The sequence below is a fragment of the Diadema setosum genome, chromosome 9 (assembly GCF_964275005.1).
Source record: "Diadema setosum chromosome 9, eeDiaSeto1, whole genome shotgun sequence".
Classification (NCBI taxonomy): domain Eukaryota; kingdom Metazoa; phylum Echinodermata; class Echinoidea; order Diadematoida; family Diadematidae; genus Diadema; species Diadema setosum.
The window spans coordinates 34930836-34958321 of NC_092693.1; the positions used below are offsets into that span (position 1 = coordinate 34930836).

At 37.6% G+C, this 27486-nt stretch overlaps 1 protein-coding gene across 1 annotated transcript in view; it reads left to right on the plus strand.

Moving 5' to 3' along the window:
* Positions 1-583: 583 nt before the first annotated feature.
* LOC140233337 (deoxynucleoside triphosphate triphosphohydrolase SAMHD1-like) overlaps positions 584-27486 on the plus strand; it is a 58642-nt gene continuing 31739 nt past the window's right edge. Inside the window, exons 1-3 of the mRNA XM_072313447.1 lie at positions 584-688; positions 10482-10642; positions 18576-18756. Of these exons, the coding sequence (XP_072169548.1) occupies positions 584-688; positions 10482-10642; positions 18576-18756 (447 nt within the window). The remainder of the gene's footprint in view (positions 689-10481; positions 10643-18575; positions 18757-27486) is intronic.

The following is a 27486-nucleotide window of genomic DNA, read 5'->3' on the forward strand; positions in this document are numbered from 1 at the left end:
TTGCGACGCCCGAAAAAAAAAAACAAAAACAAAAACAAAACGGTTCGGGTGTCTCAATCACTGAGTATGCGCCCTTACTCAGCTTGCTCATGCAACTCGGAAAAATTAAGACGAAATAAAAATGTCTAGAAACTATACTACACCGACCCCAGCTTGGCATGAAAAGTTAGGTTACAGGCAAAAACCCTTGTTTGTCGAAGAAACAGTCTGCGTGCGCTAGGTAGGACTACTACACGCACCACTGGCACTGGCGCCTGTAGCAGTGCAAGTTGTGCTTGTAGTAGTCTTGGCGTGCGCAGACTCTTTTTCGAACAATAAGGTCTTGTCGCAACTACAGTGGCCTGTTAAATTTTATTGATACCACAATTTGGAATCACATACTACCTAGGGGTATTCCAGAGGGTCCAACCGACCACCCCATGCAGTCAAACCTTTTCTGCGGGGTGGGTTGGACGAAGTCATTTTTTTTTTTTCTGGGTCCCTGCGCCTTGACTTTATGTGTTGTTATCGCAAGCTACTCCTGGCTTGATTAGTAGATCTTAATCCAACTCAAACTCAATTTGATTCTTGAGCATGCTCAAACATGTTCCGGATGAGTCGCGGGGATTGCTCGCAAATGTCCACGAAGAACACCAGTAGAAGGGTCGTAGCGGTAGCACCTCGCAGACAACTCCCAAGTAACGTGCCCGTAACGTTCCCGTAACGTGAGTAGAACGAAACTCGCCCAAATTCGTGTCCACCCGCAAAAAGTTACCCTGCGTGCTGAAAAATTCATACACGCAACGCAACAAGCCCGCGTAGCTGGTCCGGAAAGGTGTGATTGGGCCTTAAGGTAAAAAACAAATCTATTATGACTCAATTTGTCAACAGCAGGTTTTTGGTTCAATAAAAAAATAAGGGGGGGGGGGGTGCCAGATGCTCCCCTCTTGGATCCGCCACTGTGAAATACAGTGTACCATATTATTCCAAGTAAACCTTACAGATGACAAATTTAAGAAGGAACAGGACACAGCAGGAATATTCTTGTTCCTGAGTCAACTGCAAGGGATGTTTGGAAAGAACACAGTGAACCACATTGTGAACACATTGTTACACAGTGTAAAATTTCTTCTCACTGTTAAATTCGAACGTATTACCAATGTGAACATATTGTGAATCATCAGTTCGCGGTATAAAACAGAATTTAACCGTGTGAACTGTCAACAGAAAATCATTTTCACACTGTTAAATTCGAGTATTTCCACTACTTCGACTGTAGTATTAAGACATTGTGAACACTGTGTGAGACACTGTCTCCTTTCCAGCTGAAATAAACTGCAATCACACCTTACACTATTGGGGTAGTCGAGATTTTTAAGTACCTTTCCTCATCATCTTGTTATTTTGTGAAATATTCCCCCCAAAATAATACTCCTGTAGGGAGAAATTCCCCAAACCAATGGATTCACTAAATGCGGAAAGCTTCGCGAGACAATGTGCTGAATCTTGAGAAAAAAAATGCACAATTTTAATTCTATTTTTTTTTTTTGGGGGGGGGGGGGTAATATTTTGCTAAATTCCTTGTTCTACCTTCTCTACAGAAGTATTTGGCTCCTGCCCCAATACCCATATAAAGCGCTTCTTAAATGCCCTGATAGTACTCATTATTATATCTTTTTTTTTTTTTGCAGTATGTCAATGACTGAATGAAATGTAGTATAGTCCCTTTACATAAACAAAACCACCATAGGTACACATGTAATTCTTATATTCAGATGCAAGTTTCTTCACTTTGTCTCCCTCTACAAATTAAATTTGTTAAGATCGCAACTGCTGATCTGTATTAACAAACATGTCGGAAAAAAGGAACCAGCGGGACTCGAACCTGTCATCTACTGCTTTCCGGGCAGCGACACTACCACCAGGCTGTCCCTGGTTGCCGGCAGTGACACGATGAACATGGACCCAAGCTCCGAAATTCCGACATTGTTATGTTAAGTAGTCCAAGGCGGACAAGGCATATTAAATGAAAGAAAGATATTATTCAGAGGGGTGAAGGTTCAGATGCAAGTTTCTTCACTTTGTCTCCCTCGTCTCCATGTCGGAAAAAAGGAACCAGCGGGACTCGAACCTGTCATCTGGTTCATTCTTTCCGACATGTTTGTTAATTTACAGATCAGCAGTTGCGATCTTAACAAATTTAATTTGTAGAGGGAGACAATGTCTCCTTGCCACAGCCAATTAGAATGAGTCCATCTTTAAATGTTTTAAACGAAGATTTGAATAATTCTTATTGGAAAAAGAAAAGTAATATACACATTCGGGTATTACTCTGTGTTTGTTTGTTTGTTTGTTTGTTTTTGTCTCTATGTGTCTATTGTAGAATATGTATTTTCATTCTCTTTGGTTTTAATATCTATGCACATTTATTTTTACGACTTAATATGACTTTTATTATAAATGCTTTTGTTATGGTGGCAGCTGCTTATAAAACTTTGTTTTTCTTGCTGTCTCCACATTCTGTTACATTTGTATTGTCAATTTGAATTCATTTATATACCTTGTCTGAATGTGTTTTTTTTTTTTAATCTGTTTGAATGAAATAAACACGAATTGAATTGAATTGAATTGAATATCTTTCTTTCATTAATATGCCTTGTCCGCCTTGGATTACTTAACATAACAATGTCGGAATTTCGGAGCTTGGGTATTTGTTCCATGTTCGTCGTGTCACTGCCGGCAACCATCGACAGCCTGTTGGTAGTGCCGCTGCCCGCAAAGCAGTAGATGACAGGTTCGAGTCCCGCTGGTTCCTTTTTTCCCGACATGTTTGTTAATTTACAGATCAGCAGTTGCGATCTTAACAAATTTAATTTGTAGAGGGAGACAAAGTGAAGAAACTTGCATCTGAACCTTCACCCCTCTGAATAATATCTTTCTTTCATTTAATATGCCTTGTCCGCCTTGGACTACTTAACACAACAATGTCGGAATTTCGGAGCTTGGGTATTTGTTCCATGTTCATCGTGTCACTGCCGGCAACCAGGGACAGCCTGGTGGTAGTGTCGATGCCCGGAAAGCAGTAGATGACAGGTTTGAGTCCCGCTGGTTCCTTTTTTCCGACATGTTTGTTAATTTACAGATCAGCAGTTGCGATCTTAACAAATTTAATTTGTAGAGGGAGACAAAGTGAAGAAACTTGCATCTGAACCTTCACCCCTCTGAATAATATCTTTCTTTCATTTAATATGCCTTGTCCGCCTTGGATTACTTAACACAACAATGTCTGAATTTCCGAGCTTGGGTATTTGTTCCATGTTCATCGTGTCACTGCCGGCAACCAGGGACAGCCTGGTGGTAGTGTCGCTGCCCGGAAAGCAGTAGATGACAGGTTCGAGTCCCGCTGGTTCCTTTTTTCCGACATGTTTGTTAATTTACAGATCAGCAGTTGCGATCTTAACAAATTTAATTTGTAGAGGGAGACAAAGTGAAGAAACTTGCATCTGAACCTTCACCCCTCTGAATAATATCTTTCTTTCAATTCTTATATTCCTGTCATTCTCCTGTACCTGACATCCATGTAGGCATACCATACGAACACAACATAATCATTTAAGTGAATACAGACATACATAGAACATGAATATCAAAAGCAGATGGATCTACAGTGCGTATCACACACACAAAAAAAGTAATCCAACTTGGAGGTCTATAATATTAGAATTGTCAGCTATTTATGGAGAGCGCAATGTTGGTTGTGAGGAAAGGGGAACTCTCCTTCTTTCCATTGACATCTGATTATGCTAACAAATGTCATGCATGACTGAGCACATGAACTTTAAAGACAACAATGACAAATTGCACTTTCGTGTGTTCTAAATTCGTGTGTTATTGTGAAGGAACGATGCAGGGAGGTGTTACAGAGATGGAGTGGCAACTCTTCGTAATTCATGTAAACACAATATGTTTGGGTTCAAGGCGTTACAATGGGATGTCTAGCATTCCATTACGCTTTGAGGTCATGCTCGGCACCGCTCTAGTTGCAAGACGAAGTTCGGAGACGAAAAACGCAATTCACCTTTCGTTGAGTTACAAGCTTTATTTCACCACAACATTTTAAATAAAATGCTCGAATTGATTTAGAATACATGTAGTTTAGGAAAGAATTCAATATTATTAACATGTATTTCTAGTTTCTTCGTAATTCGCAAATCGAAAGGAAATGAAAATTAGGCCCTCTTAAATGCTTAAAAACCTATTTTTTCTATTATGCGCACATTTCCGCATGTTAATTTTCTTATCTTTTAATAAGGGATATTTTGATCTTTCAAATAAAGTACTCCGTTAAAGCGTGTTCCAGCGTGTTTTTAAACTATTTGCTGTTAAAATTGTGAGTTTTACACTGCATTTTGATTCGCTGCTCCAATTCAAGGTACACAAATTCATTGTTGCCATCACATTGAAAGAGAGAGCGAATTGCAGTAGGAGCAAATATTTCTAGCTGTGAGAACGCTAGTCCCGATTATTGATGCTCTCTTTTGTCAAAGCACATGGGTAACACCTGTAGTTGAACGCAAAACTTCTCGGCGGTGGCGCGCATGACTTCAAAGGAGAGCTTTAGTTGCCTCTCCTTCTCTAGCACCTCCCTGAACGATGCATGTCTCACTGCATGGATGAGATTCGTCATTGAAAGTGGTAAAATCATCAGGCGAGCATGCACGACTGCAGGTTCGTGTTTAGGGTTTCTTCTAACCTTTAAATGGTTAATAATCTTCAACATGACCACGCTGTCGATAACTTGGTCCTTCCCATAAAAGGGTAAACTATCATCCACTTTCACGCTTCATGATTTATTCAAGACATGGTTTATCACTGTAAGCTGTGTGTTGAATACGAACAGAGAAAATGGACTGTGTGGGTTGACCTCTGTGAGAGTGACCAAGTTATCGGACAGGTGGCCATGTTAAAGGTTATGGACCATAAAATGTTAGGAGAAGCCCTATCAAACACAAACCTTTAACACAAACCTGCACTCCTACAGGCTGGCCTCTTCGGCCACTTTCATTAACAGATCTCATCCATGCAGTGAGACATGCATTGTTCCTTTACAATAACACGCAAACTTGGAAAAGTGCAATTTGTCAACATAATTAGATATCAATGGAAAGGGTAAGAGTTCCCATTTTTTTTTTCACAACCAACACTGCCCTCTTCATTACTGAAAATCACAAAACTATAGCCTTCCAAATTTGAATTACCTTTTTTGATATATACGCACTGTATTGATGACTTTCACAAGGACGGAAAAACCCAGTCGTCTGCCTCTGGTCGTTCCCATAGCAACAAGTTTTTCGCTTTCAGATATCTCGCATTTAGACTTTAATGAGGCTGGAGAAAACCCAGTCAGCCAGTTGTCTACAGCTGCCTCGCTCCTATAGCAACCATAGGTTCATGCATCTGACAAACACGTTCACCTCACTTTTCACAAGCGATTTAATATCATGAGTGGTTTTTTACGCCTCATAAGCATTATAAACTCAGTAGAAATGTCTGTTAAAGCTCTGCCAATGCTTGATAATCGATTAAAAAGGAAGTAAAGGGTCTCTCATGCTTTGTGAAAAAAGAAACCATTACAGAAGCAACCTTTCACGTAAGTATGTGCTTCGAGGCTTACGGCGTTCCAGTGTGTATGTCACTGGTAATATCGAAAGAAATGATAATAACATGAAATAGAACCTGAAAAGAACATTGAATAGAGTTTGGTCAAAATACCCGTGCCAGTTTACCTTTTTTCCACTGTAATTGAATTTGTAGCACGTGTACTGGGAAATGTTCACACACTAAATGAAAGGAATCAATCAGAAAAATAAATTGGATGGATATAGGTTTTAAAAACTGATTCAGTAAAGAGGTTAAGGGCAATGTTTTTAACTCACTACAGAAAATTAGCTTTCTAATATTATTTAAAATGAATATAAAACCCACAACTCGACTGGACATGTGACACTCAGTTCTGATTGGTTTCAGCCAAAGTCAACCGCACAGACTTCCAAGACGACAAAATATTGCTTGGGAGATTTGGAGTCTTTGGCAATTTGGAATGCATGCCATCCCTCGATGGCAGGTTCTTTAATATGCTTTATGACCTACCTGAAGACCTACCTCTTTCCAGATACGTCTTCTCAACAATAGTACACAATCCTTGACTATGGGCAATGAAACTTATACCAATTAGACTTTTTAGATCAACGTCATGAGCGTTGCTCAAAGACGGATGCCAGTGCTATACTAAAAGCCATCATCATCATCATCATCACACACAAAAATTGATAATGATATTAGTCCAAGAATATAAATGACTGAAATTTGTGTATGAAAGCTATTCTGTTATTATTTTATTTATTATTACTATTATCATCATTATTATTACCAATATTTCTCTTCAATTATGCCGGTCTTCAGAGTACTTAAGATATTTTGGAATACAGCCATTAAAAATGAAAGAGTAAAGGTTGTTAGGCACATGAAATGATATAACACCATCCGTAGAAAATATACCTAATACAACGCACCATGAGTTAGCCTTCGTACAAGCTGCCAATATCCAACTCCAGGAAGATCAACATGGTCCGTTTGCAATGAAACAAGTATGAATTGTATGAAAACCCAAGATTGATACAGTTATTGGGTAACAACAGCTCAAGTTACGTCAATTACACATCGCAGTTGCAACATAACATATCATATGAATTACAACTTCCTTGGCCAACGTGAGGTCCTCACCAATAGCTCCTTGATGTTGATAACATAATTATAATGTCAAGTAAAGAAAGCGACAAAATATCAATCATTTTGGGACACCAAAAGGGGAATAGATCATCCTTACTGTTCTTGCATTCCCTATACATTCTAGGAATTAAAGTAACATGTACACACCTTTTTCATAACTTACTTAACCATCTCGGACAGTTGATATGAATATGCGAATGATTCACTTAGTGGTAATAATCATCTCATATTTTTTCACCGATCATTTACAAAAAGAAAAAAAAAATGACGATAAAGTAGGTATCTCACTGAGCGGCGAACGTTTGCGAACGTAGCGAAGTTGAGATTCGCCAACTTTTCTGTGAATGTTTGCGAAAAGTCAGGGTTTGCTTCTGCCATTAGCGACAGTTAACGACTTTTAACGATGTTTAGCGACAATTAGCAACTCCTGAGCGAATGTTTGCGAAACACAGGTGGCGACTATATGTGACTGTTAGCTGTTAGCCACAGTTTTGCAAACATAAGCAACTGTTTGCCAATCCCTTGCGACAATTCGCGAATGTTTTGGGACCTGGAAAAGTACCGGGCGATTAATATATAGTCAGACCCATAGAACGAACGCACAACCTTCCATTGCATTCAGATCTCTTGTGACCACCGTTAAAGATGGATTTCCAGAATATGGAGATGAATTTTTGCCAAGTAGAGGCTGCTATCCTCGAAGAGCTGCTTTGAATGGCTGTTGCTACAGCCATCGTTCAGCTGAAGAGAAAGAAAGAAGATGAAGAAAAACAAGAAAGGAAGGAGAAAAGAAAGACTGTTTGGGTCAGAGATGGTAGTTGAAGAGGACAATCGACAGACTTTGGTCAATATGAAAAGCTTTTGCAGCAATTACATGATGGAGATGTCAAGAGCTTCACGAACTTTCTATGTAACAAATTTCTCTCAATGGGTCAATTTTTACATAGGAACCATGTTACTTGTTCGCTAGCAGTGGCGAATCATTAAAAAAAATTAGCGATACCGTATTACGACCGTTTGCGAATTCTTACGAGTGTTTTGCGAATGTGTGCAACCGTTAGTGAAAATACAAATTCGCAAAGAAATTTTGAACGTAGCGACAAGAAAAACTGCTTGCGACAATAAAAACTGTTTGTGAACTTTCTTACAACAACTGTTAACGAACCTTTTGTAACCCTTTACGAACCTTGCCGAAATCCCAAATTCGCTACGGTCGCAAACATTCGCCACTATCACTCTTTCTCTCACCCCTACTTTTTTGCCCAGTTTCTGATACCACAGATGCATACTGTCCAAGATTACCCTTTAAACAGCCTCCTCCTGTTCGCTGTTAGGCGAAGATTGGTACAGCTCGCATTAATTCCTGCAACTTGATGTCTATTGAGTGTCGTGATTACATATTCTCCGACTCATCAGCAACAGTCAGTCCTCAAAACACCAATTTGTCCATCTTAGACCCTGTTATAAAACCTTGGACCTTGATTAAGGCCATTTAATTTTCGAAGAACAAAACTTCCCTTGCAGAAGCCGTCATGGCGCCTCAGAGCACTTACATCGACCTTCACACGGCCGACATATGGGGATGCAATCCGCAGTAGCTGAAAACTGCTGAGACTTCTCTCATCTCAAGCATGGCTGGCATGAATTGCGCCCCTTTTTTTGAAACTTGGAAACCTGGGTCGAGAAGGCATGGGACATAACATCATCAAATTGATTTCCATCTAGAACAGCAATCCTTAAATACTTTTTTTTGCCGACCTCACAAATAATGGTAAACTCCTTAAACTCATGGAATTATGTCACTACTAGTGATGTCATGAAAGATGTGATCTTCCAAGACCATACCACCAAAATTTTACGGTCAATCAGAAAAGGTCTGCATGCAGTTCTTCTTCTACCACACACTCATTATACAGCTCATCCGAAGAGTCCCGTAAGTGTAGACCTACGTAGCACACTAGGATCATAAAAAGACTTCGTCCCATTTGCATTTTTTTTTCTAATCAATACAATTTTGCCGACCTCCCACATACCTTAATTTCCGTGATAAACAATGCCGTTATATGTGGAGGCTGATAACCCGGTTATGTCCTAGACAAGTAATGGAAATCACACTAGCATATTATATTTTGCAATTGTTTTTTCATACTATATGATTTTATGCGATACTTGCAAAAGGTTACAAGGGATGAGCAGCAGACATATTTCACTTATCTTCGAGAACGCACATCATTTCACTGTGCTATGTGTCATTGGTTCAATGTATTATATTGTATTATACGTTTTATGTATATATTAACAAAGATATAATCGCGGTTTTTTTTTTTTCATCTGCTACTCATTTTCATACGTACTTTGTTAAATCACTTTCTACAATTATTACAAATATCCTGTACATATGCAATGTATATAATTTCTTTGTTTATTTGATGGAAGTGAAAATAAATTTGAATCTTGAATCTTAAATTGGTTCAAGCAATTAGGAAATATACAAATCCTGTAACAATGAAATCACGCCCAATAACCGTGTAACTACGTAGAATTATTGTATTAGAATGTACTCTACTTTACTTTTCAAGTTTCAATGTGCTTGGAACCTAAACGGTAAAACCGAAAAAATAAGACATCTATTCATCCATCTAAACCATCAATACCTCACTCTCAAAGTCTTAGAGATTACCAATTACTTAGTTTATCGTTTTTTTTTTTTTGGTTTACCCTAATTTTTCTTCTGGCATTCATTTTGTTTGTTTGTTTCTTCGTTTGTTTAATTGAAATCAATGAGGAAGATTGTTAGATAGCCTATATTCAGCTGTACTACAGCTGGTTTCCCATTGCGTCCAGTTGGCTTTGATATGGGACCATGCAATTCATCGGGTTATGCACCCTGCTCTCTGCAATGAAGAAGCGGAGTCTTTTACGTGCATGAGTTGTGGCTCTTTCATTTTATGTCTTATCTAAGGGACATGTAGTGTTTTGCTTCTCATTAGAAGGGATGGTTTGAGGACAAACAACATATTGCTCAGTTAGACTCGGGAATGGAAACGCGGTCGTTTTAGATCTGGAGGCTCCATCGACCGAGTCAAATCACCGCCCGTTCACATTTTATTTGTTTCGAGGCACCATTCTAGTCCAGCAGATGTAGAATCAAAAGAACAAATAAAATTGGATATACAAGAATGGGGTAATATAATTTCGAAGTGTCTTTTGGGACTGATATGGTCACAACCACACATACGAATGATTTCAGGATATAACTGTATCAGGCAACAAAACCATAATATTCTTACTTTCTAAATTCATAGAAAAAAGAACAGAAACCTTTTCCGAGTTACTGTAGTGACATAACAAGCTTGATATATCAAACATTCAACAGTGGTTGCATTGTTTTTGGATAGTAACTTTCCTGATTTCAAGTAGGCCTATTTGTTCAGAACCGACCAAGCCTTTATTACACTAGCAACTACAATATTGAATGATAAACGTGTTGAATGGAATACAATTTACCAAGACTTCGTAGACGATAAAGCTCTGTTTCAAGTCCTTGTTAATGGGGTATTTCTGATATCTGTTCTAACAACTTGGCAAAATAGTTCATACATACCTTTGGTATTAATTTTTTGTGAAAGGTCACATAATTCCTACTTTAGGATTTTTTCTTTGGACTTGTTATTTTAACTAACAGAATGATTTGTGCACATCTCATTTGACAGGTTATTAACGACCCGGTGTACGGGAACATACAGCTGCCTCCCTATTGTCAGCTGATTATTGACACACCCGAGTTCCAGCGGCTGCGATTCATCAAACAACTCGGCACCGTGAGCTACGTCTACCCAAGTGCAGTGCATACTAGATTCGATCACTGCTTGGGGTAATTATCTATTGCAGTGAACTCCAGATATGACGGACAAAGTTATAAGGAAAATCTCGATACAACTACACGTTTGTATAAGCAGAAATACTGGTCCCCAAATTATCATATATATATATATATATATATATATATATATGTATATATATATATGTATATATATATATATATATATATATATATATATATATGTATATATATATATGTATATATATATATATATATATATATATATATACTTTGCTATTAAGCTATAACGAAATGTCCATATAAGGAAAGCAAACTGAGAGAACTTCGTCAGGAGGTCAAGAGGACTTCTCTCTCTCTTCCTTCAATCTCCCTGCATGTCAGCGACTTAGTTCGGGGATTTATCCAGGGTTTTTGTTTCGGGTTAGTTAGGTTTTCATTTTAATTTCTATTGTAATTACGCTTCTTTATTACAGTATATAAACCATATGATTTGTTGTATAACGTGTGTGTGTTGGGGGGGGGGATGCATCATACAAGCACTATTTTCTTAGTATTCCTCCCCATTCAAGGATTTCTGTAGACTTACAATATTTTGTAAACTTTGCAGTGTGATATAATTTATGTATTCAATTCCTGTAAGTTATATGTTTCGGTTGAAAATGGAAAAATATATGAATGAATGAATTAATATCGGAAGATAGATCTTTAGAGAACATTAACATTATGCCCTTAATTCATGCAATTCATCTGTAGTTTACAAGGTTTATAATGTAACCCGTTCTTCGTCGCCCTGTACCGAGGATGTACTCACCTGCCTGTCACCAATTTTAACCCCATTGATCTCTTTTCTCTCCATTTTCCATACATTCTTTTTTACTGTTCTATACTAGGTGTGCGGATTTTGTGTCATAATCTCTTTTTGTTGTTATTATCCTGAGCTAGTTTATTGCATGGGCTTGTGTGTACGCGTGTATGCAAGCGTCATGTTACCAGTTATATATAATGATATCATATTTATGTTTGTTTATTTTTATGAGTTTTGTACGCTTAGTTTTCATTTCCAGTCTTTTTTGAAGCAGGGTGAGTTTTTATATGACATATGACAGCATTTCATACAGACGATCATGGATATGTCGTAAAGCTTCAGAGAACTAACTGATAAATATAAGAATACGTTTGGATTTTCTGGCAAAAAACTAAGTATATGGGTATACATTGTATCTATATATATATATATAATCGATAATGCGCGTGTATGTGCCACACACACATACATTAACCTGATATAAACTAAGTGTATATCCAAATGATGTAAATCAACTTTGGGATAAATGCGAGGGATCGTCGAAGTGATGCAGCTTTTTTTTTTCTAATTTCAATATAAAATTTATATTGAAACATACACATACACACAATATAGCTCCTGACCACGCGAGCAAAGAGAATCAAGGCCTATGGGACGAACACCGAACTAGGCCTTTCTGTGGCTCAGTCAGTAGAGCACCAGTCTAGAAAATCTGAGGTCGCGGGTTCGAATCCCGATGGAAACTCATTTTCTTTGCTCAAAGTTTTCACTCTTTATCTTTCGTTTCTGATCATTTTCCCCTTTCTTTATTTCACTATTATTATTATCATTATTATTATTATTATATATATATATATATATATATATATATATATATATACATATATGTATGTGTGTGTGTGTGTGTGTGTATACATATATATTGTAACGAAATTTACGCTATCGAGTACACTTTGTTGGAATCGATTGTGCCTTTAGCATAAGCCTTTAGCTTAGCTTTAGCTGAGCTATATTTTAGAGCTAAGCTTCTATTTTATCTCTATTTCATGTAAGGGTCGGGTTCGTATTGAACAACTCTTGTGTCAGAGGCATTGAAGTTTGGGTTATGTATGCACAAGGTGTTCACGAGTATGAGCATTAGAGAAGCCATGGGCTATCAGTATGAAATTTTGTAATGCATGCATACTTCTCATGTGCAGATAAGCTCGTTTTCTGCCTGTTTCAGGTTGTGAAAAGGTGTAAGGTATACAAACAGGGAATGTTTCATTTTGTCTGTGTTTTAATCACCGATTTTTCACGTTACTGCCTACGGTCTTGAAATGTGTTTTCTCTGATAGAGACCTCAATGGAGGAAACCTTTGTTGTTGTTGTTGTTGTTGTTGTTTTGAGGTGCCGACTTTTGTGGGAGGCGTGGTTTTATGGACGGGAGAAATGTGTTTTTTTCCACCTATTTCATGTGTTAGGGTCAGGTATATTGGAAAAAATTTAAGTGTCAAGTCTGTATAATAAACGCACGTTGTTTGCAGGGGTGTGATTGTTTAACTCCCATACTTTGGTATCACGCCTGCACGTGCTCATTTTGTTAGGCGAACAATTGCACGTTACAAAGTGTATCTGGACATAACTCAGGTGTGTCTGGGGAGGAAGGCTGTACACTCCAACACGGGTTAATTGTTTGGATGGAGGTTTCGTATGTTGATTAGTCAATGTTGATTATAAAGGGTTGGGCTTAAGGTGGACGAGGTAAGGAAACTTCAAGGAGAGGAAATGCGCATTTATTTTTTTTTTTCCATATCTTGGGAGGAGTGGACTTTATGTTTGGGGAGCACGGCTTGAGTTAAGGTCAGGTTGTATTGAATAATCCATGGCTCTTGGTATGAAGCTTGTTATATGGTGTTAACGGTCAGGGTATCAGCATGAAATTTGTAATGAATGTATGGTTTCACCTGTTTCATGTAATGATAATGTGCACGGTATACAAATAGGTGATGATCAATAAATTGGGTCTGTGATCAATTATTGATTCTTCATGTTAATGCCCCCAGTTTTGGAATGTCCTTATTTCAAGTTCCGTCATGTCCGTGCGTGGCTTTCTATTCATGAGTTCGGTTATAGTTTTTTTTTGTGTTATTGTGTTAATTAATTAAGCTTTATGCCAGATCTGGGGGGGGGGGTAGGGAGATAGCATGGAGGAAAATTAATGTGTTTGTATGAATTGTGCACCTTTGGTTAGTAGGGTGATGATTGGTTAATTGCTGGTCTTGGGCCGCGACTGCATATGTGTTTAATTTGTTGGGATAATGCGGGCACGTGATGATGTGCACTATAAATAATTTATGAGATGAGATTTTTTTTCTTCTTTTGGTAAGGATTATAATTTGATTGGAGGGGCTTTTTTAACGCAGTGTAGGGCGGGGGAGGAGGAGGGGATACTGGATGGTACTGAGTTTCATTGGTGTCAGTAAATGGATTGTAGGGTTACAGTTCTTTTTATTGGGGATCTGGGTGGGGAGTTTGTTCGGAAAGGGTAGGTTTTTCGGGGCAGGATAAGGGTTTAGGACGAGTGCGGTTTTTCGTTTGTGGGATTTTTATCATTCTTTGGTTTCGTGGTGGATGGGAAATGCACATCAAACTTTTATTAGGGATTGCTGTCGTTGTCACACTCCCGTCAGTAATTTTATGTTTACTTTTTTTTTGTTTTAGAAATAGTACATAATAGAAAGGTAAAATGTAGTTATGTTTCTTTAAATGTAAAAGGATTAAGAGAAAAGGGTAAAAGCAAAGTGTAAGGAGAAAGGGGCAGATGTTATATTTATACAAGAAACATAGCACAAGAGATGTAGAAGACAAATGGATATCGGAATGAAATGGTCAACGTGTTTATAGTCATGAAACCTCCCATTGTAAAGGAGTTTTGATATTGGTTAATTTGTTAGTAAAATTGGAAATAGAAAAGGTGGTAAGTGATGTAGAAAGTAGATATATATTGATGGATTGTATTCTGAAAGGGTTAAGATTTATTTTATATAATGTGTATTTTCCTGTTCGAGGAAAAGAAAAAGAGCAAATACAAATGATAAAGAAGATAGACGGACAATTGAGGGAAATGAATAGAGAGGGTGTATTTATCATAATGGGAGGGGATTTTAATCTGATCCGTAATGAAGAGTGTGATTATGCAAGTAAAAATAAGTCAATTTGTCAGAGTAGGTTAAATTTGGGAATGGATAATTTTATGGAAGTATTGAATTTGGTAGATATTTGGAGGAAGAGAAATCCAACAAAAAGCAATTTGCATATAGACAGAAAGTACCATTTATGCAAAGTCGATTGGATTATTAGATATTTTCGGAAGATTTAGTGGACTTTGTGGTTAAATGTGAAATCATGTCTTCAATTTCGCCGGACCATTCCGCAATAGGGTTAGGGTTTCTGGATATCCGGAAAAACCGAATAAGAAACAGAAGTTCTTATTTGAAATTTAATTACAGTTTATGTAATGATATAGTTTATGTTCAGCATATGAAGGAAGAGATTTTGACATTAAAGAGAGATTTACAGGAAGAGATTCAGTATAAAAGAGTACTCTGGGATTTTTTGAAAAGGAAAATTTGTTAGTTTACACAAACGTTTTCTAAGAAACTGTCTAAAAATAGAAAGGAAAGCAGAGAAAAATCGGAAAGAGAGAGAGAGAGAGAGAGAGAGCGGCGTCGGAGGAAAGTTTGATATCTCAGCCAAATCAGGAAGTATGTAAGAAATTTGAAGAAAAAATTATGATAAGGTTATGATAAGGAAGGAGGCAAGATTCATTCCCGCGCCTCTTGGTATGAAGGAGACGAAAGATATGTGAGATATTTTACGCAAGGAGTCAAATAGAAGAAAAACTAATATACAAAAATTGATGAATGAAAAAGTGATATATTATTTATAATGAATCTGGTATAATTGATGAAATAAAGGATTTTTTTATATTAAACTATACGTAAAATCAGAGGTAATTTTGAATTCAGATACTTTGGGTTTTTTTTCTGAGGAATTGCCCAGGTTATCTGAGGATTCTAGGGATTATTGCGAAGGGTAAATAGTATAAAGGAAGTGTATACAGGTTTTGGAAAAATGAAAATGAATAAATCACCAGGGAATGATGGGATGACAGTTGAATTTTATTTTGGCCGGTTATAAGACAATTAGTAGTAGATGCCTTAAATGAAGCGAATGGAATTATCGGCTTCTCAAAGACAAGCAATGATTATTTTAGAAGGTAAAGATGTTTTCCAGATTAAGAATTATAGACCTATTTCTTTATCAAAAGTGGATTATAAAATTCTCTCTAAAATTTTAACAATGAGAATAACAGACGTTTTAAAGGAAATTAATGGAAGATCAATTGGAGTTTATGAAAGGAAGATATATAGGTGAAGCAATACGTATTATTGATGATATGATTTTCCATACTTCCCACTTTAAGTTATCAGGTTATTTGGTTGCAATTGATTTCGAAAAAGCCTTTGATTCGGTTGCTCACAATTTTTTACAACAGGCCCTGTTACATTTTGGTTTTGGACCTGTATTTCGAAAATCGATTTCTACCCTTTATGCTCTTAGTTGTGTTTTTAACGGGGGTAAATTGACAGGGTATATTGGATTGTGAAAAGATGTATCAGAGTGTATCAAAATGTTTCAAACTGGTGTTAAGTTTTGGTTTAAATTTTATTTCTATTGATGAAAACGATTATGAAATTGATGAAAAGGGTCTTGTATTAATATGTTTGTGCATTGTGTTTCCCATTGATGAAGAATACAATATTTTTTTAGAACAAAAGAAAAAGCATAGAAAGGACGCACTATCGATTGAAATGGTCGGTTTAACGTGGTAGTGCATTATTATGAGTTTAAACATTTACAGTCAAACCTGTCTATAGGGGCCACCCAAGGGAAACAACATAAGTGGCCCACTATAGACAGGTCGGTAGCCATTTTGAATTTCTGCACTTGCATTTTATAATAACAGAAAATACCGCATGTTCAAATTCTTAAAAAGACAACTAGCAAAAATTTCTCATGTGCACCTATTATGGGGTATTCTGTTGTACAATTTTATCATTTAATTTTTTTTTATGCCTGTTTCTGTTCTTTTGACTAAAAAACCCCCACACATTTCGGGCATGGGGAACTGCTCTGGTTCGTACCGGTTTGCATGAATGGAGTTTACGAGTGTTGAGTTCAATGGAGACTGATGATGTGTGAAGCTGACGTAAACAACAAACAATACCCAGACAATACCCAGACAAATGCCATAATTATTGTCATTATTCAAAGGGAATGAAACTCTAATTAGTCGGCATTTTGTTAAAATTGTAAGATCTAATTCTAAGAAGACGTTGCATGCAGTGGCGTATCTAGGGAAAACGGCGCCCGGGGCAAGCACGAAAATTGCGCCCCTAATTTCTGAAAAAGTGTTCAACCCCAGCCCCATCCCGGTAGGGACTTTAAACAAAGTCCACATGATGCTTTTTCAAGCACTTAAAAGGGATCTTTTTGAGGGTGATTTAATCGTAATGAATTTTGATAGATTTTGGCGAGCGAGCGCAGCGAGCGAGCCGAAAATTTTTGTATTTCAGCTCACAGAACATGGAATTTTTGTGTGAACACAATAAACATTGTCATTTTGTCCGCGTCATCATCATGGTTTGTTTTTATCTTGTTTGATTTGGTTTTCTGCCACCCCCCCACCATTCTCCTTCCCCCCCCCTTTCCGGGCGAGTTTTTTTTTTTCCCTTCTTCTTCTTCTTTTCTTTTTTTCTTCTTCTTCTTCTTCGTTTTTTTTTCTTTTTTTCTTTCTTCTTCTTCTTCGTTTTTTTTTTCGTTTTTTTTTGCGCCCCCAAGGAGTGGCGCCCGGGGCACGTGCCCCCCTTGCCCCCCTAGATACGCCACTGGTTGCATGATAGCGTGAAGGCGGACATCAATCTCGGCTCTGCTACTACCGAACACAGGAATGTCATCACTTACAATGTACATTCAAAACACCTGGTAAGTCCTGAAACACAGCTTGGATGGTATGCTGGAAGATCTCTGATACCGATGACAATCCAAAGTTGACCCTATTATCCCGAAAGAGCCCAACATGCGTGGAAAACACCGCATACTGACGCGATGCTTCATCAAGCTCGAGTTGATGATACCCCGAGTTGAGGTCAAGCGTGCTGAATGTAGTGGCACCATTCAAGACTGACACAAGATCATCCACAGTTGGAGTGATGTGACGCTCACGCTTTATACAATGTCACATTGTATTGTATACTTTTTTCGGAAATAAAATAAAATGGAATGAAATTATATATATATATATATATATATATATATATATATATGTATATATATAATTATATATATATGTACATACATACATAAATATATACACACAAAACTAATTCTTACGTATTTCTAACTTCTAGCTTTTTTTGTTCTCTGATAACTTTGACTCATGACAAGGTATATATATCATACATTTTTGTTAAGATTTCAAAGGTAACACGTGTTCATCATGATATGCCTACTGCAATTGTCAGTGAACGATCGCCTGTACTGTGTCCTGATTTTGTGAAAGGTTTTCTGTCTATGTTCTTGCTATGATTAGTTGGGATAGTGAAAGTCTGAATGCATGTTATGTATATTGATGTGCATGTATGTTGATTATGTTTGGAAAAATATGTAAATCATGTAAGTTTCTGTAGGAATTTTGTTTGAGTTTGTAATTTCCCTTTCCCCCGTATTATTAGATTGAAAAGCGTATTCAAAGATTCAAAAGGATTCAAAAGTATGTATTTTGTATTGTTTTTATGCAGGACATCTTTGTAAATTACATTTTTTTTTTCTTTAACTGAAAGGGCTACCCTGTGAAAATAAAACGAAATAAATAAATAAATAAATGGATAAATAAATAAACAAAGAAATAAATTCAAATGAAATATACAAATTTCATTTCCCTTTTCTGCTGCCTGAAAGATGTGTTAAATCCTTCCGCTTCCGATATTGACAGAATTATAAATCAGTTTTTTTTTTCTGTAAGACTTTTGATATGCATCATATCTTAGAATATTTGGATAATCACTCTTTCGAAGCGAGAAGCAAAAGCCCTTTGATGTTATTGTCTTCCAGGGTGTGTTATTTGGCGCGAAAACTCATCACTAGTCTGCAGCTTCACGGAAATGAAAGTATTGAACCGAATGAGATCCGGTGTGTTGAAATTGCTGCTCTCTGCCACGACCTAGGTCACGGGCCATTCTCGCACATGTTTGCTGACATACTCCCTGAACAGGAAAATGGGAAACCATGGAAGGTGTGTATCAAGTAACGTAATGATTGCCATGCTTTCGAGAAGGGCCGGCCTGCGGATCCATTTTACAGATGTTATCTTAACTACATACATATTAATATAACAGGGGTTACAGTGGGGACCAATGGAAGCCTTATACATGATTAGGCCATTGCGTAGATTTAAAGAATATACATAATCATACCTTACCAAATACGCATGCGCATAATGACAATGATAACAATGGTCATTTAAATATAGCATGGTTGCCAAGAAAAAGATGGGAGTGAGGGAGCGAAAAAGGAAGACTGATTAAAAAGAAGAAAAGGTAGCAAGGACTGTAGGCCTATAAAGAATTGAATATCCAGAGTACCGCCTACTACAAACTAATGAGGAGACTTTTAAGTCGATTCCGATTGTCAACGAACAATGTCAATACAGTATACAGTATAAGTTTTGATACCCGAAGGCTGTTCATGACATTATCAGACGGTATTAAAGAGCTGAATTGTTTTTGCTTTTCTGCGGGTGAGGCAGTAATGATTTCGGCTATCTATTGTGTGACGTAGACATCATGGACATGGTGAACGGCGTACCGGCGCGATTTGCCGCGGTAATCTCGAGTTTTGTCAAAATTTGCAAATTGTCATCTACTGTATCTACTGATTGCAATGATGGATTTGTCGAAGCCTTTGTCGAAACTGACAACGTCAAAGACAAAATGCAAGAAGAGGAGGCTCAGTTGAGTTTGGTATTCGGTTGTGGCAACACCACTTGAGGGACCCTACGTAACAGTGTGCACGCTAAGCCGGGGACGATGCCGGTCGGGACAGAGAGGTTCACGCCCTACCAACCGGCATGCATGGGTGAACTCCATTGGAAGGCGTCGTAAGTTTGATGTCATAGATGCAAGGTTTCTTTCTTTTTCCATACTACGTGTAGTTTTTAAAACATAGTGTTGGCCTATCTGTTTCTTCTCTTTGGGCTTCTCATCTAACGTTGGTAGCCTTGTTTATTCCTAATTGATGTTTGGCTTAAAGATATTATGAAATAATCCAAAAGAAAAGATGATTTCTTTTCTTGCAAAGGTCTCGCTGCTGCCTTCCAAACAGCTGCGCTGTTCAAATCAACTGCTGTAGGCCTACACATAGCCTATGCCCAGTATACAAGCGCAAGCAGTGGGCTTGCACTGCGTGCGGTCTTTGGTTCAACAAAGCAGTTGATTTGAACGCCGCTGTGATTTGGAAGGCAGCTGCGAGTTCTGTGCGAGGAAAAAAAACCCACATATTTGTTTTGTTTTCTGGAAAGATTCATCAAATCGGTAAGCCAAACATCAATTAGGTAGGCTTAGGTGTTCAACTAGAACGGATTCAACAAGGCTGAAATGCCCTATTCAGGAAGTTTTTGGTTGAAATTTTTACGGATTGGCACTGATAGGTAACTATGATAGGCCCTTGTTCTGCATGGCAATAATTACGAGGAGATCTGTCTCTACTCGAGACTGACTACAGTCAAACCTGTCTATAGCGGCCACCCAAGGGAGACGAAAAAAGTGGCCGTTAAAAGTGGCCGCTACAGACAGGTTATCCAACTTTGTGTGCATAGCCTACATGAACATATTAAACATGTATGTGTGTGTGTATGCACACGTGTGTTTCATGCATTGAACAATGCCGGTGATTATGAAATTGTTGCACAGTAGCATGTGTACACTAGTGCATTGTTATGACTGAATGAGTGATGACTGAAGCGGCGGCGATCACTGAACGTTGCCCAGGAATAACTGGCACGGCTACAAAGCAGCTATAGACAGGTTAAAATCTACCATGGGAAACAAAATTTGTGGCCGCTGGCCGCGTTAGACAGGTGGCCGCTATACGCATGGTCTTTAACAGGGCTTTTCTCTCGGGGAGATTTTTCAGTGGCCGCTATAGACTGGTGGCCGCTAAGGCCAGTTTGACTGTATTTTAACTTCCAAGCGCGCCGGAACACTTATTTATTTATGTATTTATTTATTTATTTTATTTTATTCATTTTTTTAACATCTTTTTTTATTTTTATTTATTTAATTTTATTCATTTTTTTAAAATCTTTTTTTATTTTTATTTATTTATTCATTTTTATTTTTTTTTTTTTGGGGGGGGAGGGGCAAAATCTCGGGCACATTATGTGATGGTGTGAAATCCTCGGCGAAGGAGCGAAGAGACGGAGCGGGGGTACAGCAGAAGGGACTTCTTTTTGTCAAAACAGTACGAAAGTCGCGTTTATAGAGCACTTTAAGGAAAATTTTTATAGGGAAATTACACATAGTTGAAAAAAAAATTAGTGCGAATGATTATGATTATAACATACGGGGGTACATTTATGTGACGGTATAAGATCCTCCGTGAGTCCCCCAGCAAAACGAGTCCCCCCCCCCCAAGTTTTGTTTTGTTTTGTTTTGTTTGTTTGTTTGTTTGTTTGTTTTTTTTTTTTGGGGGGGGGGGGGAAGTGCCCCCCCCCCCCCCGCTTCCGGCGCCCTTTTTAACATCTACAGGGCCTACCATCGTTAGATAAGAAGTCCAAGCGAGAAGAGAAAGATACCATCCATCTATTTACTAAGATGGCGAGTTAATTTTCTATTTCATCTAAATTATAATAGCCTACTAGAATTGATTCTATTGAATTAAAACAGGATCACTCACTGGACAGTCAATAGTCTTATAGGTCTAGAGATCGTCCGTGCAAATCGCTGTGTAGGCCTGTGTATACAGCTTGGGGTATGTGAATATAGGAATTGCAAACAGTACATGGCTGGGACTATCCATGTAGATATCTTAAATTCCAGAAACCCGAATTTCACCATAATCACAGGATATTCGGTTTTTTTTTTAATCACTCACGTAAATTTGAAGCAAACCCGTCATTGGGGAGCGTCGATATCCACGCGAGTTTCACGTCGTCGGTCAATTTTCCCTCAAAGCAACTCGGTCTTTAATTCCCCGAAGATTGCGTTGTACGTACGTTTCATGCACAATAAGATAATGAAACTGAAATTAGCTGTCTGTATTATGCGAGAAATCTGTCAAAAATGACTGAGAGAAAAACAAATCGGCCCTCGATTCCCAAATTATCTATGACAAGTTGAATGAAGTCGGATAAGAAATGCAGTTCCTAGGTCATACAAAACTACAAACAGACAGACACAAACACAAACACACAAACACACACACACATTTTTTTGTCAATAACCGACTTAATTTTTAGCTTGCTACAATCGTTGCACAATGAATTTGGCTCCCGCGGTAAGTTTTTATATTTAGTATTTATGTATTTACCACTCGTGGGATGGATAACCCTTTCAGCAAATTGCTGTTTTTCGAAGGGGTCCAACCAAAGTACAAACAACATAACAATACACAAAACATTCAGTAGGGGAGAGTAGTAAAAAAAAAACGAAAAGAAATGGCTATACAAGAAATACAAAAATCTAGCTGAAATATAGCGAGGTACATGTAAGGCAAAGAACTCAAACAATATGGAGTTAAAAAAAAACAAAAACAACAGAGGTAGGGAAAAAAAAAGAGAGAGAGGAAAAAAAAAGAGCCAAACAAAAAAAGTATGTCGTACATTATACCAAAAGAAAATGCCGTAGACTCAATAATGTAAAGCATTCAGTGCAATTGGAATGGTGTTCAAATAACGTTTAAAACTCTCGACTGATACGAATTTACCAGAATATCCAGGTCATTTCATAATTTTGCGCCATGATAAATCAAAGATCGTATGCCATAATCAGTTTTAGGTTTGGGGAGTTAAAATTTGTGTTTGCCAGATGTCATCACATATGGGTTTTCAAGCACACGAAACATACTGCTTAGATATGATGGACATCTATGCAGATAGGACAACTGTAAAGTACTGTTTGGTACTTTTTCAATCGCTGATGTGTACCGAGTTCTCGTTCGATATATATATATATTTTTTTTTTCCTCGACAGAGGTACTTTATTCATTCATTTCGAAAACTATACATCAAGCGATTTTTTTTTTTAAACAACTGAATGGGCACATACTCAAAAGAGTACAATTCTTCATTGGTTACTAAGTAAATGATTTCATCATGTTTGATACAATCTCAGCAACATTATCTAACATTTTTTTCTAAAACTAACTCATATTTTCAAACTATTGTATGAAAGACCTTGAAATAAGTGCATCATGTATTGTTGATAAATTGCATACTGCGCATATATCAATATTTTATTCATATTTGTTACATTTGGACTATTTGATTCCACTCCAATAATCAATAATTTCTCGTTTTGTAAAATGGTTTCTCTAATAGCGAACTGAATAAAATCAGTGATCTTTTTTTCAAAACATAGACACTTTAGGACACTCCAGGAGAACATGACTAAAGGTTTCTGTTTCAGAGCAAAATGTACACAAATTGTCACAGTTTTCCATTTGAAAATATTATATCTATAAGGTAAATTACAATGGAATGTCTTGAAAAAGCATTGCTTCACTTTGTTGTTCCTTAGTTATCGAAATTTTTGTTTCAAAACAGTATTCAAATCAAAATCAGCATTCAAATCAAATCTATCCTTCCAATATAGCAGTATAGTTAGATCACTTTTCTTACTCTCACATAAAAAATTATAAAATTGTTTCGATTTTGTTTTAGATAATCGAATATAATCATTGTCCTTTATTGCATATAAATCAATATCACAATCTTTGTGCGCGTTTTCACATTTATCTACTTCTGATATACGTTCCACCCATGTCTCTGGATTGCCTTTTTAAGTTTTCAATACTTAAAGTCCATTAATAATTTATCAGATTTAAGTGCACAACAAATTGACTCACGAGATGTTTAAAACATCCATTTTCAACTACATCATTAAGTGTCAAAATACCTTTCTTGTGGCATTCTTCAAAAAACAAAGTTTTTTTTTTCCATTAAAACATATATTACTGTTATACCACAATTCTTCATGTAGTATATTATTCACATGAAGAAAATCAATGTATCTTAATTCGCACCACGAAAGTTAACAATAAGTGTAGAAACGAGGTAGTCTACGCTTATTGCATAATGCTAACATATCTTTACATTAACAGTTCGTTTTCATTATTAGTTTACTTGGACCGATTTTCTCTACCCAAAATTTGAACATAATGAACTTCCATGTCTGGATGACAATTTTCATTTCATTTCATTTTATTTCATTCTTCACCTTTTCCAACTGAACATAACACAGTATAAATTAGGAATCATATCACAATCGTATACATACATCTTGCAAATAATTATCGAATGATACAATAATAAAGTTACATATATATGCATGTATACGCAGAAAAATACAAGGTTATGTTTCAGTTGGAAAAAAAAAAGAACTGAGAGGTCCACTAAAAAGCAAGCTTGTAGATTGTGAACCCCTCAAGAAAAATCTAATGAAATACTTATTTGCATATGCTTAGCACAAGTATAATTTAAGACAAGACGGAACAAAATAGGAGACACACAGCAACATGACACGACTCGACAGAATAGATGGAAAAATGGAAGGAAGGAAGGAAGGAAGGAAGGAAGAAAAAGAATGCCTACACGCTGATCAAGGAAACGAAAGAGGGAATTGAAGAGGGAATTGAAGAGGTGCTTCAAACAGCTGGTGGCTGCATACAGCCGTGCAGAGATTATGGTGGCTATTTCATTATAATAAATTCAGTGATTAATTGATTGATGGTTGGATGATGAACCCTGTGGTTGTTGGGACTTGGTTAATAAAAACGAAACATCAGAGAGGGTTTAACAGAAAGGATTTCAACTTCCGCTTAAACGAATACAAAGAAGGAGAATTTTTTTATTTCGCAACTTAATGAATTCCAGAATCTAGGGCCTGTGTATATAAATGCATTCTGAGCCAATAATGTTCTCAGAAGGGGTAAATGAAACTCAGAAGATTGCCTGGTGGGATTTATAATTATGGAAAAACTGATTCCTTGTAAACATTGAATTGAATATACAGGGAAGTGCATTTGCGTTGAAATTAAACATGAACTGTCCAAGTTGAAAAAAATACAAATCTTTAATTTTTAAAATCTTATATTTAGTGAATAATGGATCTGTATGGGAACGTGGCGGGACGCCACAAATAACACGAAGTGCCCCTTTTTTGTAATAACAGTAGTCTATCTAATAAAGTTTGATGAGCGCTACCCCATGCTAAAAGACCTAAATCTTGCTAAAATCTTGATAAATGCTAAAATCTTGATAATTTGCTTGATAATTTGCAAAAAACTTGATAATTTGCGAAAATCTTGATAATAATCTTGATAAAATGCTAAAATCTTGATAATTTGCGAACCACAACAAATACAACAATTGAAATCGAGCATGTAAATCAAACAAATTCAAACCATCTTTTTCAATAGGATTCAGTAAAAAAAGATCGCATCACCTTTTCTCTCCTAGAAATACAAAGAAAATTATAAATCTATTTATTCAGTTCCATAATGAACTTCTCTGGAAATGGTAAAACTAAAGCTACATACACAAATTGAGAAATTATCAATGATTTAATAATTACCGCTTTACCATTCATTGTTAGATTTCTAATTTTCCAGAACTTGAAAATAGCTTTGACCTTTTCTAATTCTAAAAACCAATTTAATTGTTCAGATTCGTTTCTGTTCTTTTTCTTTGTTAAAAATACACCCTGATATTTCAAAGGATCACTAGTCCAAATCAAATTATTTACACTATTTTCTTGAAATTTCATTGTTACTGCTTTTGTTTTCATGACATTCAAAATTGGTCTAGCAATTTGCCCAAAACGTTTAACTTCCTCGAGTGCTGTATTAGCAGACTCATCGAATTAACAAAAATAACAGTATCATCAGCCAGTTGTGAGATTTTGCATTCTTTTTTGTTGGGCTGTGTTGTCGGAAATAACAGTGATATCCTGTATATAACTGTTCTGCTTAATGCTCAAGGACATTACTACAGCTACAAGTAAAAATAATAAAGCGGAAAGTGGACAGCCCTACCTTATTCCCTGTTTTATTTCAAATTTCTGTGATGCCCATCCACTATTTATAACACTCCCTTTAACACCAAAATATAATGCTCTAATCCCACCAATAAAGTATTCTTTGAAATTTATTTTGCGCATAATTCCTTTAACGGCGCTAGTCGTTAAAAGGGGTTTACACTCGCTCACTGACTTGTTTTCTGCCTTTGAGGGCGTTCGGCGCTAGTCGGAGCCTGAGAGCAGGCGGCATACGCAAAGAGCGTCGCCGAAAACATGAACGAGTGATCTCCTTTGATGGTTCCCGATGGCGCAACCGCATTAGTACGCTTAGCAGTGCGCGTGGGAAAGCTGAACATTTAGCGTGGGAAAGTTTAGCAGTTAATGTGAGAAGGGATCATTCTGTGCGTGGATTTCACGGAGAGAGCATCAATTTTGGGCCCTCGCTTAAATTATTGTATAGAGCTATTCATTCGGATACAAAATCGTCAACTCTTGCTACGATCAGAGGCAGTGGAATTTCCAAGATGCCAAAACATTCGCAGCGGAAAGCTTCACGGGCTGCAGCATCGGCCAGCGCTCCTCCGGTACCGACAAGAGCAAGGAGGATTGCTCGAAATGCTCCCGCACCCAGTACACGCCGGGAAGGAACGACTACTCCCCCTCCAGTGTCCTCGCGATCCGCGGGGTCGGCGGCCCGAAGCTCAGCAGACGAACATAATACCAGCCGGGGCCCCGGCGCAAGTTCCGCTGTTGGGCAGCTGGACTACAGGGTGCAGACGGAGGACCGTGCTACGGGGCAGGCGGCCGGGAGAGCTCATGTGACGGCCCAGCCTGAGCAGGACATGGGTGGCGCGGTCGGCGATAACGGTGAGTACCCAAGTAATGAAGGGCTTCTAAGTGCCTTGGCCTACGGTGACCGTACATAAGGTTAATGAAATGCCTGGGGTCGAGGACGATGAACAGGGTCAGTCGTCAGACACTGGATTCCCGAAGCCTCCCCTGATGTCGACACCTAGGGAAGAGCTAGGTTCAACGGTTCCCATATCGACCAAAGAAAAGATATGGAAGGGCGAGTTTGTAGATTTGGGTTGTTTATTCAAGAATGCCCCGATTCAAAGTGATCAAACCTCTATACTCAGGTGCTGCACTAACTGCGACCAGCCCCAACGTGCAGCGTTGGGGCTGCGCCGTTTTTCGCATTCAGATCGAGGAGTTGTACAAAACGGTGCCGTTTCGGCGCTATATTTTCTTAATTTTTCAACAAAAACTACTAGGATTACTTACATGGGTCGATTAAACCTAAATGATTCATTTTGGTGACTGATGCATTTCATTGCTTATGATGCAGAAAATCTTACAAGGCGAATATCTTCAGCTCACCGATGCTCACTAAAACTCCCAACCACTTGCACATGCGCACAGCATGCATGCAGTGCAGTGCATTGACAGCTGTATTGCTGGCTACATGATGCATATTCATTTCACCTTATATGCACCGTGCGATGGTGCATCATTCATATCCTTGAGCGTCCGTAACGTTGACGTCATTGTTCACGCATGCGTACATGCGTACTAATGGATATAGCAGCAAGTCTTTCCACTGTTGCACTAGGTCAGGCCGCTTATTACTCCTAAAATGTGGAAAATTTTGCAGTTTCTAGATAAATGGTTGAGAAGAACCAAATCGAAAATGTAATGCATATTTCATTTTTATTGTCACTGTGTTTATG